Below are 14,242 nucleotides of genomic sequence, written 5' to 3' on the forward strand. Positions count from 1 at the left end.
TTCTAAATCAACAGTGCCCACAAGATGAGAATAAGAACATAGATGACAACTGAAATAAGAATGACATGATACATAAGAAATGGTTAGAATGACCTTGAAATGAGAGATGCAAATGAAATGAAGCCTTGTGATTTGAGGAAGTGAAACTCATAATAACTTCATTGCCTGCCTAAAAGTGAGAAGACATACATTGAAAACTGAAATGAAAGAAGATCATCAATGCAGCTTTTTGAGGCCAGGGGGTATGCAGTGCTTATATTATGTGTAAGGTGGATTAAATGATTCATTCTATGACTGTGGATCCTCTGTCTGATGCCTGATTTCTGTATTTTGAAGCAGAACAGTGAAGAAGTAACAGCATTGTGTCTTTTCTTTTGTATTTAAAACTAAACCTCAGACAAACAATTACATACACTATGAAATTCATATAGAGACACGGTTTACCTGCTAAACATTTGATCTTTAAATATTTGATTTTTGTCAATCCAGTTCTGAGATTTATACTTCTTTTCCAAAGAGCATAGCCCTGTTTGGGGAAATCTGATTTTTACTTGGTGCAGTAGCACATTTCAGGTCTTGAGTCTCCCACAGCCTATGACTGTCCATTCAAAGGAGAAGCAGCACATTGATGGGCTCATTGCCCTGTTGTTATATTATCTACATATATCTTGTTAACACATGAGCTGCCTGATCTCTAAGTCACAGTGAATTACTTATGCCAGGTTGAATTTAAGTCATTGGACATTGCTTATAATATATATTTAATGACATAATCAATACCTAATCATATTTAAATCAATACAGATCTTTATCAGCCTGTTTATTTTATAAATACGCTTTAAAAGGAAATTGTCATTATGAAAATATGTGAATTACCTCTGCTGACTTGTTTGGTGGATGGATGGTGGATATTTAAATGGCTGATCCTTATCCAAGTTTAACTTATTGTGCTGCTGGGATGTTTGACCACCAGATATACACATCTTTGTCCCAGTTCAATGAAGATGAAGAAAGAGTGATAGCTAAAATTTTTGTATCAGCAATGGGAAGATGTCCATTCTGGCAGGATTTGTTTATTTGAAGCCCCACATTTATGAATATAGCGTGGGCAATGGCTTTTAAAGTAGTGAATGAGAACTCAATTACTAAATCTTAGCTTTAAGCTTTAACAAGTCAAAAAAGTTTCAAAATTTATTTTCATTTTTTTTATTTTTGCAGCTTTCATATAAATAAATAATACTTGTTGACCTGTCATTAAGGTCTTTGTTCTGGTACTTCCTAATAAAGGGTGATAAAACTCCCTATTCGTGTCCCCCACTTGTATGTCTGCATTGTCTCCCTGTAACGCAGGCTTCTGTTGGAGACTAGAAGTGACCATTTCAACATTTGTTATGGCTCCCTGTTGTCACCATCAGGAAAACCACCCTGCAAAACGACCGTTACAAAGAAGATGAAGGAGATAAGCAGCACTAAGGTGCACCAAAGAATAAAAAAAAATTAGGCAGGAGATTGCTTATAATATGTTTTACATCTAATTAAATTAAGGATGGATCATTTTAATTATTCATTGGTGTTTAATGCTGAGGAATGCTGTCAAAATGTAAGCTTTTATTTGTAAATTTTGTAAACAAAATGACTTAAATATAAACAAGACAATAATTTAAAAAAAGCCATCAAAATGTCAATATAGTTTTAAATTAAATTTTGATTTAACCCCTCCGTTTATTAGCAGTATGCAGTTGCCCTATATACACGTACAATATATTATAATTTGTACTGAAAATTTTAAACAGATGTTTTATCTTGTTTCTCTTTTTGTCCTCTAGAGAGATATATAATTAATTCCTATGGGAGCTTTTAGACAGCATGTAAAATTAATACAGCATAGAAGCTCAAGTCACCCATAAAAGTCTATTTTTTGGCATCACGGCAGGAATTGCCTAGCTGATACAATATTAGCAGTTTTCCCAGTGGTTATAGGGCTGTAATTGCTAAGTATAGGACTGGGGTTTTGTATTTTCATAAATTCTGAATTGGGGCTGTGGTGATCCAAAGGTTGTGGAGTTATGTTACTTGTACACAACAGGAGTACAAAAGTAATGCATTATGGGCAAAGGAATATTGGCCCCATTACAACTTAGTCATCAGTACTTTGCCATAATGGGCTTCTGTTTTTTGCTATTGTCCAGCGATTTTAGGCAACCAGCTGCCATTACTTTAAATATGAATATACTGCAGTTTAGTGTGCTTACTGAATCCTACAACTGTTTATTAGAATTGGAGCTGGTCTTGTTAAAGCAATCCTCCAGGCAAACAGCTAAATTCATGCATAGGTGTTTTCTGTTTCACCTGCTAAACAATTCATAATTCTGTATAGCAAACCTTGTTATTTCCACACATTGTCCACATTGCATAGCCACACAGGTCACAGTAACATTTCTGGATTTAAAATGCCTAGTCAACTCTCATCAGCTAAACTGATATAAAGAATACCTAAATGTTATATATTGGAGCTTACCAATCATTAGGTGGTATGGATAATATTGCTGGAAATAAAAAGTCCTTGTAATTTAATGTGAGCTGACTTGAAACCCAAACAACATTATTTTATGTGGTTAAACTGTTAAAATCTTCAACTTTAATGTAATGCAGATGTATAAACACAATAATAATAAATACAGTAGAGAAAGGCTGATATGTTTGATGTCCAGTGGGGGCATGTCCAGCTCCAGGAAAGGTTTTTATAGTAAAAATGTAATTGTACGTTTAAAAGATAATTACATATTCAACTAAAGTTATTATGTTTTTCCCCCTTCTCTTATCTAAACCAGTTCACTCCCCCATCCACAGATGTATGCTTACAAAGATAGCTGACGGTTCCCCTATCTGCTTACATCCAGTGTAGTACATACACATGTCATTACAACCTAAAAGAAAATGGAACTGTCCCCAACTACTTTGGGAGACTGTGGGACTGTAATATTCATATGCATCTACTACAAAGAAAGTAACACTAAACAAAAAAATAAAGAGTATGCAGCAGAGCAATCAGACTAGAGCAAAGGTATGTATAACAACAAAGACTAGTCAATCTTACACGTCACATACTCAAAGAAAATTGCCTGGGTGCTCTATAAAAAAATCATGTGCATCAAAAACATTAACAGTGTGTTCAGCTTTCTAGAGATCCAGTGCAAGTACATTTGATTGTACATATATTATGTAGATATGTTTATAGATATAGATTATAGATATAGATATGTTTAACTTTACAAACCTTAGGAAGAGATGCTCGGGAACCAGAGCTCTGCGTGGTCATGGTCAGCACAGTGGTGATGCCAAGACCAACTCTGGCAGGTGCAGCGTCCATGTTAATCCAGAAAGACACCCAGGAAAGAATGACAATAAGCAAGCTGGGAATGTACATTTGAATGAGATAATAACCCATTTGTCTCTCCAAGTGGAAACGGGCTTCAATGCAAGTGAATTTACCTAAAAAAAAATAAGAAACCTGGTTATTATTTGTTTCTCGGTTCTTGCTAATTGTAGAGCAAACATTATGTGTTTGATGTTCTATGAAAAAACCCGGTAGCAATGGAGAAAATGACATCTGTTACAAAAACTGCACCCATTCTGCATATGGTCTCTCCAAAAGATAGCATGAGTAGAGTCAAATGTCATAGTGATGTTGTGATATTTTGAATGGGAATGAAGATTTTAAAGGTTGTCCCCTCATTACCTGTGTGCTTTAAAGTGAACAATGTCACATGTCGGTGTGCCTTGTATTAGGTAATGCTCTCATTACACCCTAATTGGGTCAACCCTTTTTTTTAATGCAACTGTTCATCTGATGTTCATAGCAATGTAGGCCTTTTTCTTTTGTGTACTGGGGTGTGAGTTATATGAAAAGGAACTCGATGTACTGACATTGTGTTCTTTAGTGCTGTACATTGGATGATACTAAACACAAAGATGTGAAGCTGGCTTTTTCAACCTTAATTCACATTAAAAGTGTATGAAGCCTGGTAAGCTTTATGAAATAACAAAACGTTTTCAACAAAAAGGTAGTTGACCCTTTATGATTGTTACCAGCAGAATTAAGTTTATTTGTGTTTTACTACATCCAAGAACAAGGCACATTTTACTAGTAATGAATGTCATTAGATAGTAAATACTGACCAGTGCTATAGTGTTTGGTGCAATATCGCAGATCCTTCTCCTCCTTTAGGATAAACTGTGGCAGAGTAAGACCTTCAGCCACCTGCACAGCACCTACTTCTTCCCATTCGAAGATCAGATCATTCATTGTATAACCAACTGAACAAAACAAAAACAACATCATCAATAATATCGACATGTGGAAAAGGAAAAACCTAATAAGAGTTATTTTGTTACAAATGTCTTCTTCCTTTATAAATTTAAAAGACAATGCACACAGATAGGCCTCATTTACTCTACAAGGTTACCTGATTATATTTTACATTAAGGTAGACATAAATGGCCGAATCCCACCATGAATACAGTAACCTGATGTTATATGTGGCAGAGATTGAGCCAGTTCTGGATATCCTAAGTGGTATTATTGAGGAAGAAACACACAGAATTATCACACACTCTCTCTGTATTTCTGTATGATGTAGCTGATTTTTCCCTCTGATTCTTTAAATTGCATTTAGGAAAACTACCAACTGGCATTTTGATCCCACTTAATTTGGCAGCAAGTTTCCATACAATAAATGTAAAAGGTTTGTCATTTGAATGTTTGCAAGCAGATTTGAGAATGTTAATACTTGTGCTTTTTGTAATGTCATTTTTTTAGTATTACAGTACATGTCTAACAAACCTGAGCATATTAGCTTTTCAAATTAAAAATCCATTAGCTGAGGTTATCTTAAGACTGTATATAGGAAAGATCCATAGATGAAGAGCTGATATTTTATGTAAAACTACTACAGCTCTAATGATTTTGCATGCAGGCTTTACTTTTGATAACCTTTGTAATTGTAATTATTTTATTATGCACAGTTTAAATTGCGTGACAACTTTACTTCAGCAGTACCACAATCATTCTCCACCAATACCAGCTTTCTCAAACTTACAGCTTTCCAGCTGCATGATGCAAGTTTGAACATCCATTGGAAAATTTTTCAGATCCATAGGACATGCCAAGGTCAACGTCAGCCTGTAAGAAAAACATTTACCATTATTATGTATTACCCTTTCTTGTGCCTTGAAGACTGACAGCTGGATAAACATATATTACTTCATATGACATCCAATATATTATGGGATATAAAATGTGAAGAGGAGAAAGCAGGTGCTATTGAAAACTAAAACGCAGGACTGGATTTGATGGCAATGATCTTGTGTTCCATTTCATCATCATAAAAATTATGAGACAGGTCATGACCTTCAAGATATCAGCAGAAAAAGACTAAAACAATCATCTATATGTTTTAATAAATTCATTATTTTGAAGCCTATGGTGGCCCTTATGGCGTTTTGCAAAATGATTGTAAGCGATACCGGTACAGTATCTATACAGATAACATTTTCAAATTCTCAATTCTTCTCACAATTTCTAGGTTATATGGAGTTACAGAAAGCCTAATGCAAAATGTATAAACCCAATGATGGTCCGATATCAGCACTGTCCAAAAATTTGGGGATTTGAATATTGAGCTTTGGGATGCCATTGATTGCAGCTGCTCTTACTGTCTCCCCAAAACATATGCTGGAAGGTTGAACACTGGTCTACAGGCTCCACAGCCACAATCAATATATTTACACAATATATGTATGAACTTTTTGTAGGTGGAATAGACAGACTGTTGGCATGTCCACCTATAGTCTATTATTATAACTATAACTATAAAACCACAGCTTACTGACCGAATACTGTACAGAACATTGCCATTCTTAAAAATCCTAAGTAGCTTGTTGTCAGTGGTGATTTCATGGAAATTTGCCCCTTTCTCATTGGCAAAGAACAAATCAGGCTTCCAGATAGAGTCCAACATGGAGGGATCCAAATCCAGGGAGTCATCAGGATATTCACTGTAAGCCAGACGGGGATCATTCCATTGCTGGCGAAGAAAAATATTCAGTCTGTAATCCTGTAATAAAGTAGGAATTTAAAAAAGCACATTACTATTAAAAAGTTGCTGAGGTTCAACATTTCTAGTTACATATGAAATGGGTAAACTTAGAACGGTCAAGCACTGTGCTGCTGACACTGCACATGGAAGGTTTTTGGGATTACTAAAAATGAGATAGTGAGTGATGAGTTTGGTGCTTGCCAGAGCTGGGATGGTGTTTTCAAAAAAGAGGACAGTTTTTGGACCTCCATATTTGAAGCACATGACCAACGTCTAGCTGGGAGTTTTGACCATAGCAGGTGGTCCACATATATGGAAGCGGGGTTCATTTTTTCCTGAGGGCCATTTTTTTATAAAATCACTTGTCCTTGCTTAGTGACATTAAAAGCACTAAAGCCACAGACTCATGTAAGCCACAGAAATAGCACAGCATAAGAAGGCCAGCAATGGCAACCTGCATATGTCTGTCATCAAAACTTCCCATTCAAAATTCTCAGATATGAATTTTTGAATGGGGTCATCTTCTAAACTACAATTATATCCAGTTATGTCTCCATACTTTGTTAATAATGCTTTACTGGATAGCACAGTGCTATGGGGCTCAACATACTTAGAGAAAGGATGAAAATATGGAAGTCATCACTAAACTTTTCTTCCTGTATTGTCCAGTTAGTACTTGGACCAGGCTAGTACTGGATTTAAAGTCCCCCTCACACACAAACAGTGCTTTGAAGTGATCTGGATAGCAGACTTAGAACTTTAATGAGTGTAATGTGTTAAGAAAAAAAAACATGCAGCATGGGTTAGAGGAGGGTGCATGATATTTAATATTTTCTCAGTAATATTATATTTAATATTTGCTCTGCTCCGTCTGGCAGGGTGGTAATGGTAAAATAGCCATGATATATTTATTGAAACTGTTTAACTGTTTAAATTGGGTTCAGCTTTAATATGATTACGCTTACCAACATGTGCTAACAACGAAAATAAATATTTCCATGGAAAGACTATAGGAATAGACAATACACATGCAAAAACACATCTGCTCATTACATATACTTGTACTTAATTCTTGTTAGCACAGAAACGTGATTACTCTTCAATAGACTTTATAAAAACTACATCAAAGCCCAATTACTAAAATCTTGCACAAGTTTTTGCACAATCTTTGCACAACAACAATTTAAGTCGGCAGCTTTCATTAAAAGAATACCTAAATCCCTTCCATGAAAGTCCTTGTACAAGTAAATTCTGTTATGGGTGACAACTGTCTCCTAGTTGTGCTACTCCATTATCTTCTTGCTATATTCATACTTTGTAATGATTAAAATTGTCCACACCGACATTTAAAAGGCATAGTTCACTGTTTTTACTAAACGCAGACCATTACACAGGATTGTAATATGGTAATGCAAAAAAAATGGTATTTTATAGAAAAAAGACTATGTTATACACAGTGGTATAGTATATATGGATCATGTTTATACAATTAAGGCATGTCAGGGAAATTGTAAAAATCCTAAGAAAACATACTTTCAGGCAAGTAGGCCCCAAGAACTCCAAGAACTATTGGAAGTATAAAAATGCTTGAGGGTTTTCCCTTTAAGAATATGTTCTGCTTTCATAAGATCTGTCTTCTCTACAAAGTTTGCCCCTTTTATACCTGCTCTCGGGGTAAGGTGAAATTAATTACATGTTCATTTGCGTATTGTGTAAAGTGTTTTTTACAGCTTCACACGACTGTTCTCAGGTATTTAGCTCTGTAAGACCTTCTTTCCATCAGTTCCTTTGCTTCAATTCCCAGAGTCACCTTCCTTCTACACAGCGGGAAAACTGCTGACACGTCAGTCCATTATTGACATGCAGGTGCATTAGGTTAATTTCATTATCCAATTTTCCTTTCTCATTAGGTTTGGTTCAATACCCGGTAAATAGAGCTGCGATCCAGTTATGTAGAAAAGGTTTCTGTTACTTAAATTAACTGCCCAAAAGCTTTTTACTTCAATGTTATGTGCACGACTGGTGACCTTAGCGTGTTAAATAGAAAGTTTAACCAATTTCACAGCAAGATCTTCAAAGAAGAGTGGAGAGGAGCTGAGAAGAGTCTTGTTTAATATATATATAACTAAAGAGGAAATGTTGTCTTCAGCCAGAAATCAGATATTAGTTAATGCAATATTTCTACTGCAACAAGATATGAAATAAAATCTATTAAGGTTGTAAGGCTGGTGGTCACTTTGATGTAACTTACAGAATTTACAGTGATTCCTATATATTACTCATGTAGGGAAAAGCAACTTTCTGTTCATTGTGTTTTTATTATATACCATATTTAAGATCACATGATTCCATTTTGTGCTTCTCAGTGCAATGCAGACATAATATGACTGGTGGAAGTAATTTTCTTTATTATTACAAGCACCATTCCCGAGTACCCCTGTCCAGAACCCTCAGCCGTGGTGCAAGTAATGATCTGGATCTTGGGAGGAGTCATGTAAATTTTAAACTTTCTGAGCATGGATATATTAGTTTCAGATACAGTTGGAAATTGTAAGAATCTATGCCCACATTTTTTTTGCTATCTGTATTCCATTGTGACATTTCCCCTTCATTCACTACACATATATCAGATGTATACGCTGCTGACGGTTTGAGATAGTTCACATCATTGCCATGGGTCTAAAGTTCACAGCATCTCCCACACCTGTTGCCCTCCCTTTAGGTGGAACTCTACAGGGTGCTGCTAACTTTTGTATACATATATGTTTGTACCCACATTCTTCAAGTGGTGTCTTTGTCTTATTATTATCTGTTTTGCCTGTTTTTTTTTTTGCTATTTAGGACATCAGTGGACAAGCAGCTATGACATATCGGACTCTAATCCATTATTGACATTTGTGCAGTGGTGAATGATTAATGGTGTGGCAGAGGTTTTAATAATTAAACTATCACTAAAAATACAATTTCTTACATAAAAATTACAATTCTTGCTGTACCCTTCACCAACATGGAGTTTCTGCAACTGACCAAAGTCGTTAATCTGAGTTGCTGTGATGCGGTCTAATAGGCCTGCCTAGTCCATACTGCCGCAAGGTCTTCTTTGATTAAAATACAGAAGATGAAGCACTGGAGAGGTTATATGTCATTATGCCATGTGTCATTTTTTATTTTCAGCGTACAGTCACTTAAAAATAAAACATTTGCTGAACTCAGAACATATTCTGACTTTGTTTAGGCCAACAAAGAAAAGCACTTAAGTAAGTTTGTTTAACGGGTATGAAAAGATGGTTATTAATACAAAAGCTGCCAAAAAGCCAAAAAATGAAAAAATAATATTTGCACCAATAAAATTTATAACCAACATTATTCAAAAAAGGTGCCTCCAACATACAGGATAAATATAACTGAATCAAAACAGCATAAATTCGCAGCCAAAATGATTGACAACATACCCAACTTTGGCAATATCATCAACTGACCAGGCAAAAGGTAAAAAAAAGTCTCTTCCTATAGAAATTGTATCTCCAGCACAAATTGTCATAAACAACAGATTCATGAAGCTAGATGTTTACAGATCGTATTAACTTTCTTGCTCGGTAACCTAGATTATTTATTTTGATTATCACATATATAGGCAGCCATATTTTCTCTTTTCATATGTAGGGGTTAAATCCCAGTTTGCAGTGGTACGCAATGGTTGTGAGAATACACAGCAAAAACTTCAACAAATATTTTATTATCACCAATCCATAATGCTCAAAAAGCAATGCATGCTTACATATGTCAGCTTCCTTAGTCATGAAGTGTTGCAGTGCTAGACAACAGATACACTTTACTGCTTTTTCTCTAAATACTGTCTGTAGGTCATCTATTTTATTAAAAAATTCTGCTGCCTATGTGACTGATATCTAATGTCTGATCATAATAAAAGTTGCCTTTTTATTAGCACCAATTATTGTTAATAATGGTCTAGGAGAATTTATTATGTTCCAGAGTTGGCTGCTGTTTTAAAATATGTGTATTTTAGTGCAAATTTATTTAAATTCATTTTGATATCTAATGTAAATTGTTGAAACAGAATACATGTACAGAGCTCCCTCTAGTGACTAATCTACACATCTCTATATTTATTACAAAAACATGGAAGAGCAGAATATGGAAGTTATAACAAAAATATTTTAAATAACCACTGCAATATTAACTGAAAATGTAATGACTTAAAAAAAAACTTTCCCTTTAAAATAATTGGAAAAACAGAAACAGTCAGCAGCTCTAAGAGGGGTTATCAACCAGGAGCTGGATGAAACCTCAATCAATTGAGCTTAATGTATTGCATAATTAATTTTGTTGGCATCATTTGTTTATGTTTGCTCAGTACTACATAGACAGTAAATCAATTATTCAAGAAATATTATAGGTATTGAAGAAGTGTTAAGGTTCACAGAACTGTAAATATGTGCAATAAGGCCAAACAGCAAAGCCATAAAAAGTCTACCTGTCAATTTACCCTTAATCTGAAAAAAAACAAAAAACAAAACAAAACATTCCTTTGGCAATACAGAATATTGTTTATTTAGCAATAAAGTACTTAATAATTAATAATTTAGTAATAAAGTACAGTGTGGTGGTCAGCGGGTGCCTCTTTTGCTGGCCATTGGGAAGAACTTCACCCTTACAGATAGCCAAAACAACCTTTGGTATTGGTGGACAGTTAGAAACTGCTCATTGCTCAGGGAACTCCAAGGAACTTCTAAAGGAACACTAGGACACTAGAACACTAGAACACAGAATCCTGGCTGAGAAACTCTGGTCTATAGGAACGTAACCTTTGATGCTTTTATTAAGACCCCAATCCTCAGATCACTTCTAGATTTTTTTTTTGTTGTAACCTGAAGTAGAATATAGTTTAGTGTAAATACCCTAAATGTGAAAGCTATTTGTACTTGGCAATAGAAAAATAAAAATATTTCAGCTTGAGAACTGAGCTAAATGATCTGCCTGCATTGCCAAATGAAGCAAATGTAACTATTTAATACCTAATATGCATATTAATGAATGGGGGGGAAGGAAAATCCAGACAGGGCAAAATATAAGGTAATTAGATGTCAGGTTTAATGGAACTGCACTTTGCTTCACTCCACTTCATGTGTTGATTCCCCACTCCTATCTACAGAAAAGCAAAGTAAAATAAAATCCAATAATAACAACAACAACAAGAAATAAGAATAAATGTGCCCCCATAAAAAGCATGCAGGACATCACACAAAAAGACCTTTTTTCATACCCTTCTCTAATGTAATACACTTTCCAAATAAATAAAACAAAGGGTTATACTGAGAACAATCGGTTCATTATTACAGGGCAGTCCTTGCATATTATCAGATAATTGCAATGTTCCTGCTAACATCATCTTCTTAATAATTTAGTCAAACCCGTAATACCTCATTTTAATGAGCCCCTTGAAGTGTTAATTGTCTAGCATCTTGTAGTCTATTGTAATGGTTAGACTGACAATAAAAAAGACCCAGACATAACTGGAAATTTAGGAACATCTGCTTGTGAGTCAGGTTACCAATAAAAAGGATTCATTTGTCTATGGATGCTGCAGGAAAAAAAAACGTCCTCCGCCAAGGTCATTTGTATGGCAGTGAACTCCTTTATGCAGAGAACACCTAGCGAATCAGGGGGGGTCCTGTCTGTTTTTTGGTGATTTTACACACATTGTCAGTCTTTGGTCTTGTCTGTAATACATTATAATCCACCCCATGTTGGTGGAGTGTACAGTATTGTCCCACCTATTCTTCTAGTTGTCAGTTCTGGGTGTACTTAAAGGGCAAGCTGTTCTTTCCAGCCCATGGGGCTTAGGGTGCGGATATGATATCTGATTAATTCTAAGTCAGTTTGGGTAGGAGAGAGTGACAAAAATTGTCAGAAACTATTATTTTGACCTTGCTGATGAACTCTGCACTAATATTGGCATATTACTAGAACTTTTCGTAAGTTGGCTGTTCATTATTGTTTACTACAATGAAAAAGATAAAGGGAGATAGGAGAACTAGAAAAGGTTTTGCAAATGTTCCCATTGATATCTCCACCTTGGATCTTTTCCAACGATCTCGATCCTTTCCAACGACAAACGACTGCACGATGCATGAACGAGTGCTGTACATACAACACCATTCTGCTCTATAGAGAGGGGAGGAGGAGAATGACGGAGCAGCACCCCACTATTCTCTCTCCCCATTCACTTCCATTATGATTGTTCGCCGTCCATCGTTCGTGGAATCCTGAGCCGATTATCGGACGAGAACCATTGCATGTGTGTACCTAACCTAACAATAGGTTGGCCTAACAATCTGTCTTGCCTCGACAATACAAGCTCATCGTGCGGTTTGGCTAAAACCAGTTAAGTCGGCCATAGTGATTGTATTCCTATAGCAAGTCTTAGGGCCCACAGCAATCACCACACTTGTATTGATTATACTTCCACCCTGTAGTTTAGATATTAAAGCAGTAATGTCGTGTTGTACCTCACAGAAGCCAGTCAGTGAACTTGTTTCAGACTTAGCTAAAGAAACCTAAAGAAAGATGTTTTCTGATTGACTGTTTCTGCACACCACTGCTTCTTGAATAAAGCTCAGCATGCAGGAAAATATCATGTGAGTTCACAGACTCATGGTTAGCCCTTAATATTGCTCAAATACTTTCTTGAATATGCAGTCAAATGACATGCCAGGTTTGGAGTCTTCTATCTTCTTTGATGTTGAGAAAACAAATTGAAAATTATTGGTATGTGTGTGTGGCAGCGTCAGTCCAGGTGGACTCATAGGATAGGATTGAAAATCTCTAGAAGCGGGGTCCCTTTAAACAGCACAGAGACAATAATATACGCAGTCAGTGGGTAAGTATATTTTTATGCAGCCCTTTTGATTTCAAATATTGGTTTAGAAAATGTTTCTTTACAGGCTTAGGGTTATTATTTATTATTTAAGAGTAAGTGCCAGATTCCCCAAACAGCCCAAGAATTCTGGAATCTTTTCATCTTCAATCTGCTGCTGCGGTATGATCACAGCTTATACTGAAGATACAGAGAGGAATTATCAACACTATCACTGAGACTGCAAAACTCCTTTCCTTGCATTGTCTAAAAAGAAATAGGCTTTATAATAAAATCCCCCGTAACTCCTTCTCTGCAATTTTTGATGCTCAGATATCCTTTCTAGTCACACAACTCTGAAACCATTACCATAGAAAAGAGAATACCTTATAGAAAACACACTTCTACTACATCTCCTGAAAAATGCATTGATTGTGAAGAATTTTGTATTACCAACTGGTTAAAAAAATATTGTGTTTTTTCCTTTTTTGAGTTTTTAAAAAAATGCAATCTTTTTAAAGTTTGATGATTAAATTTGAGCAATGTAATACTATCAATGGTAAAATAGTGATATTTTATTTAGAGCAATACATCAAACTAAAAAGAAGAGAAGTAAAGGCAAAAAAAATGGATAGATAAGTATGGTTCCCAAAAAGGTGTCTGTCATACCAAAGGAAGCTCAAAAGGAAGGCAAAGGAAAGATAACTCTTCATGTTTTCCACCTATGGACCCAACTCCTTGTTATTACCTAGTCCTTCATCCAACATGGGTTATAAAAATAATATTTCAAGTTCAAGTAAAACTTACTCTCTGGAATAAATGGAAATTTGTTAAAATACAGTTACAAATATACAGTAATACTCTAACCTGTGGTCCCACAACATTTGATGTCCCATTTCCCTGCTTATCAGTGATGATTGTTCGCCGTCCATCGTTCGTGGAATCCTGAGCCGATTATCGGACGAGAACCATTGCATGTGTGTACCTAGCCCAACAATAGGTTGGCCTAACAATCTGTCTTGCCTTGGCAATACAAGCTCATCGTGCGGTTTGGCTAAAACCAGTTAAGTCAGCCATAGTGACTGTATTCCTATAGCAAAAAGGTGTCTGTCATACCAAAGGAAGCTCAAAAGGAAGGCAAAGGAAAAATAACTCTTCATGTTTTCCACCTATGGACCCAACTCCTTGTTATTACCTAGTCCTTCATCCAACATGGGTTATAAAAATAAAATTTCAAGTTCAAGTAAAACTTACTCTCTGGAATAAA

The 14,242-nt window shown here is 35.6% G+C and overlaps 1 protein-coding gene across 1 annotated transcript in view; it reads right to left on the reverse strand.

The window, feature by feature from the left end:
* GLRA1 (glycine receptor alpha 1) overlaps positions 1-14,242 on the reverse strand; it is a 90,752-nt gene that overhangs the window by 23,302 nt on the left and 53,208 nt on the right. The window contains exons 4-7 of the mRNA XM_072400454.1: positions 5,893-6,116; positions 5,100-5,182; positions 4,180-4,317; positions 3,278-3,492 (exon numbers count right to left, since the gene is read on the reverse strand). Of these exons, the coding sequence (XP_072256555.1) occupies positions 3,278-3,492; positions 4,180-4,317; positions 5,100-5,182; positions 5,893-6,116 (660 nt within the window). The remainder of the gene's footprint in view (positions 1-3,277; positions 3,493-4,179; positions 4,318-5,099; positions 5,183-5,892; positions 6,117-14,242) is intronic.

Source organism: Pyxicephalus adspersus, chromosome 2 (assembly GCF_032062135.1).
Source record: "Pyxicephalus adspersus chromosome 2, UCB_Pads_2.0, whole genome shotgun sequence".
NCBI lineage: Eukaryota > Metazoa > Chordata > Amphibia > Anura > Pyxicephalidae > Pyxicephalus > Pyxicephalus adspersus.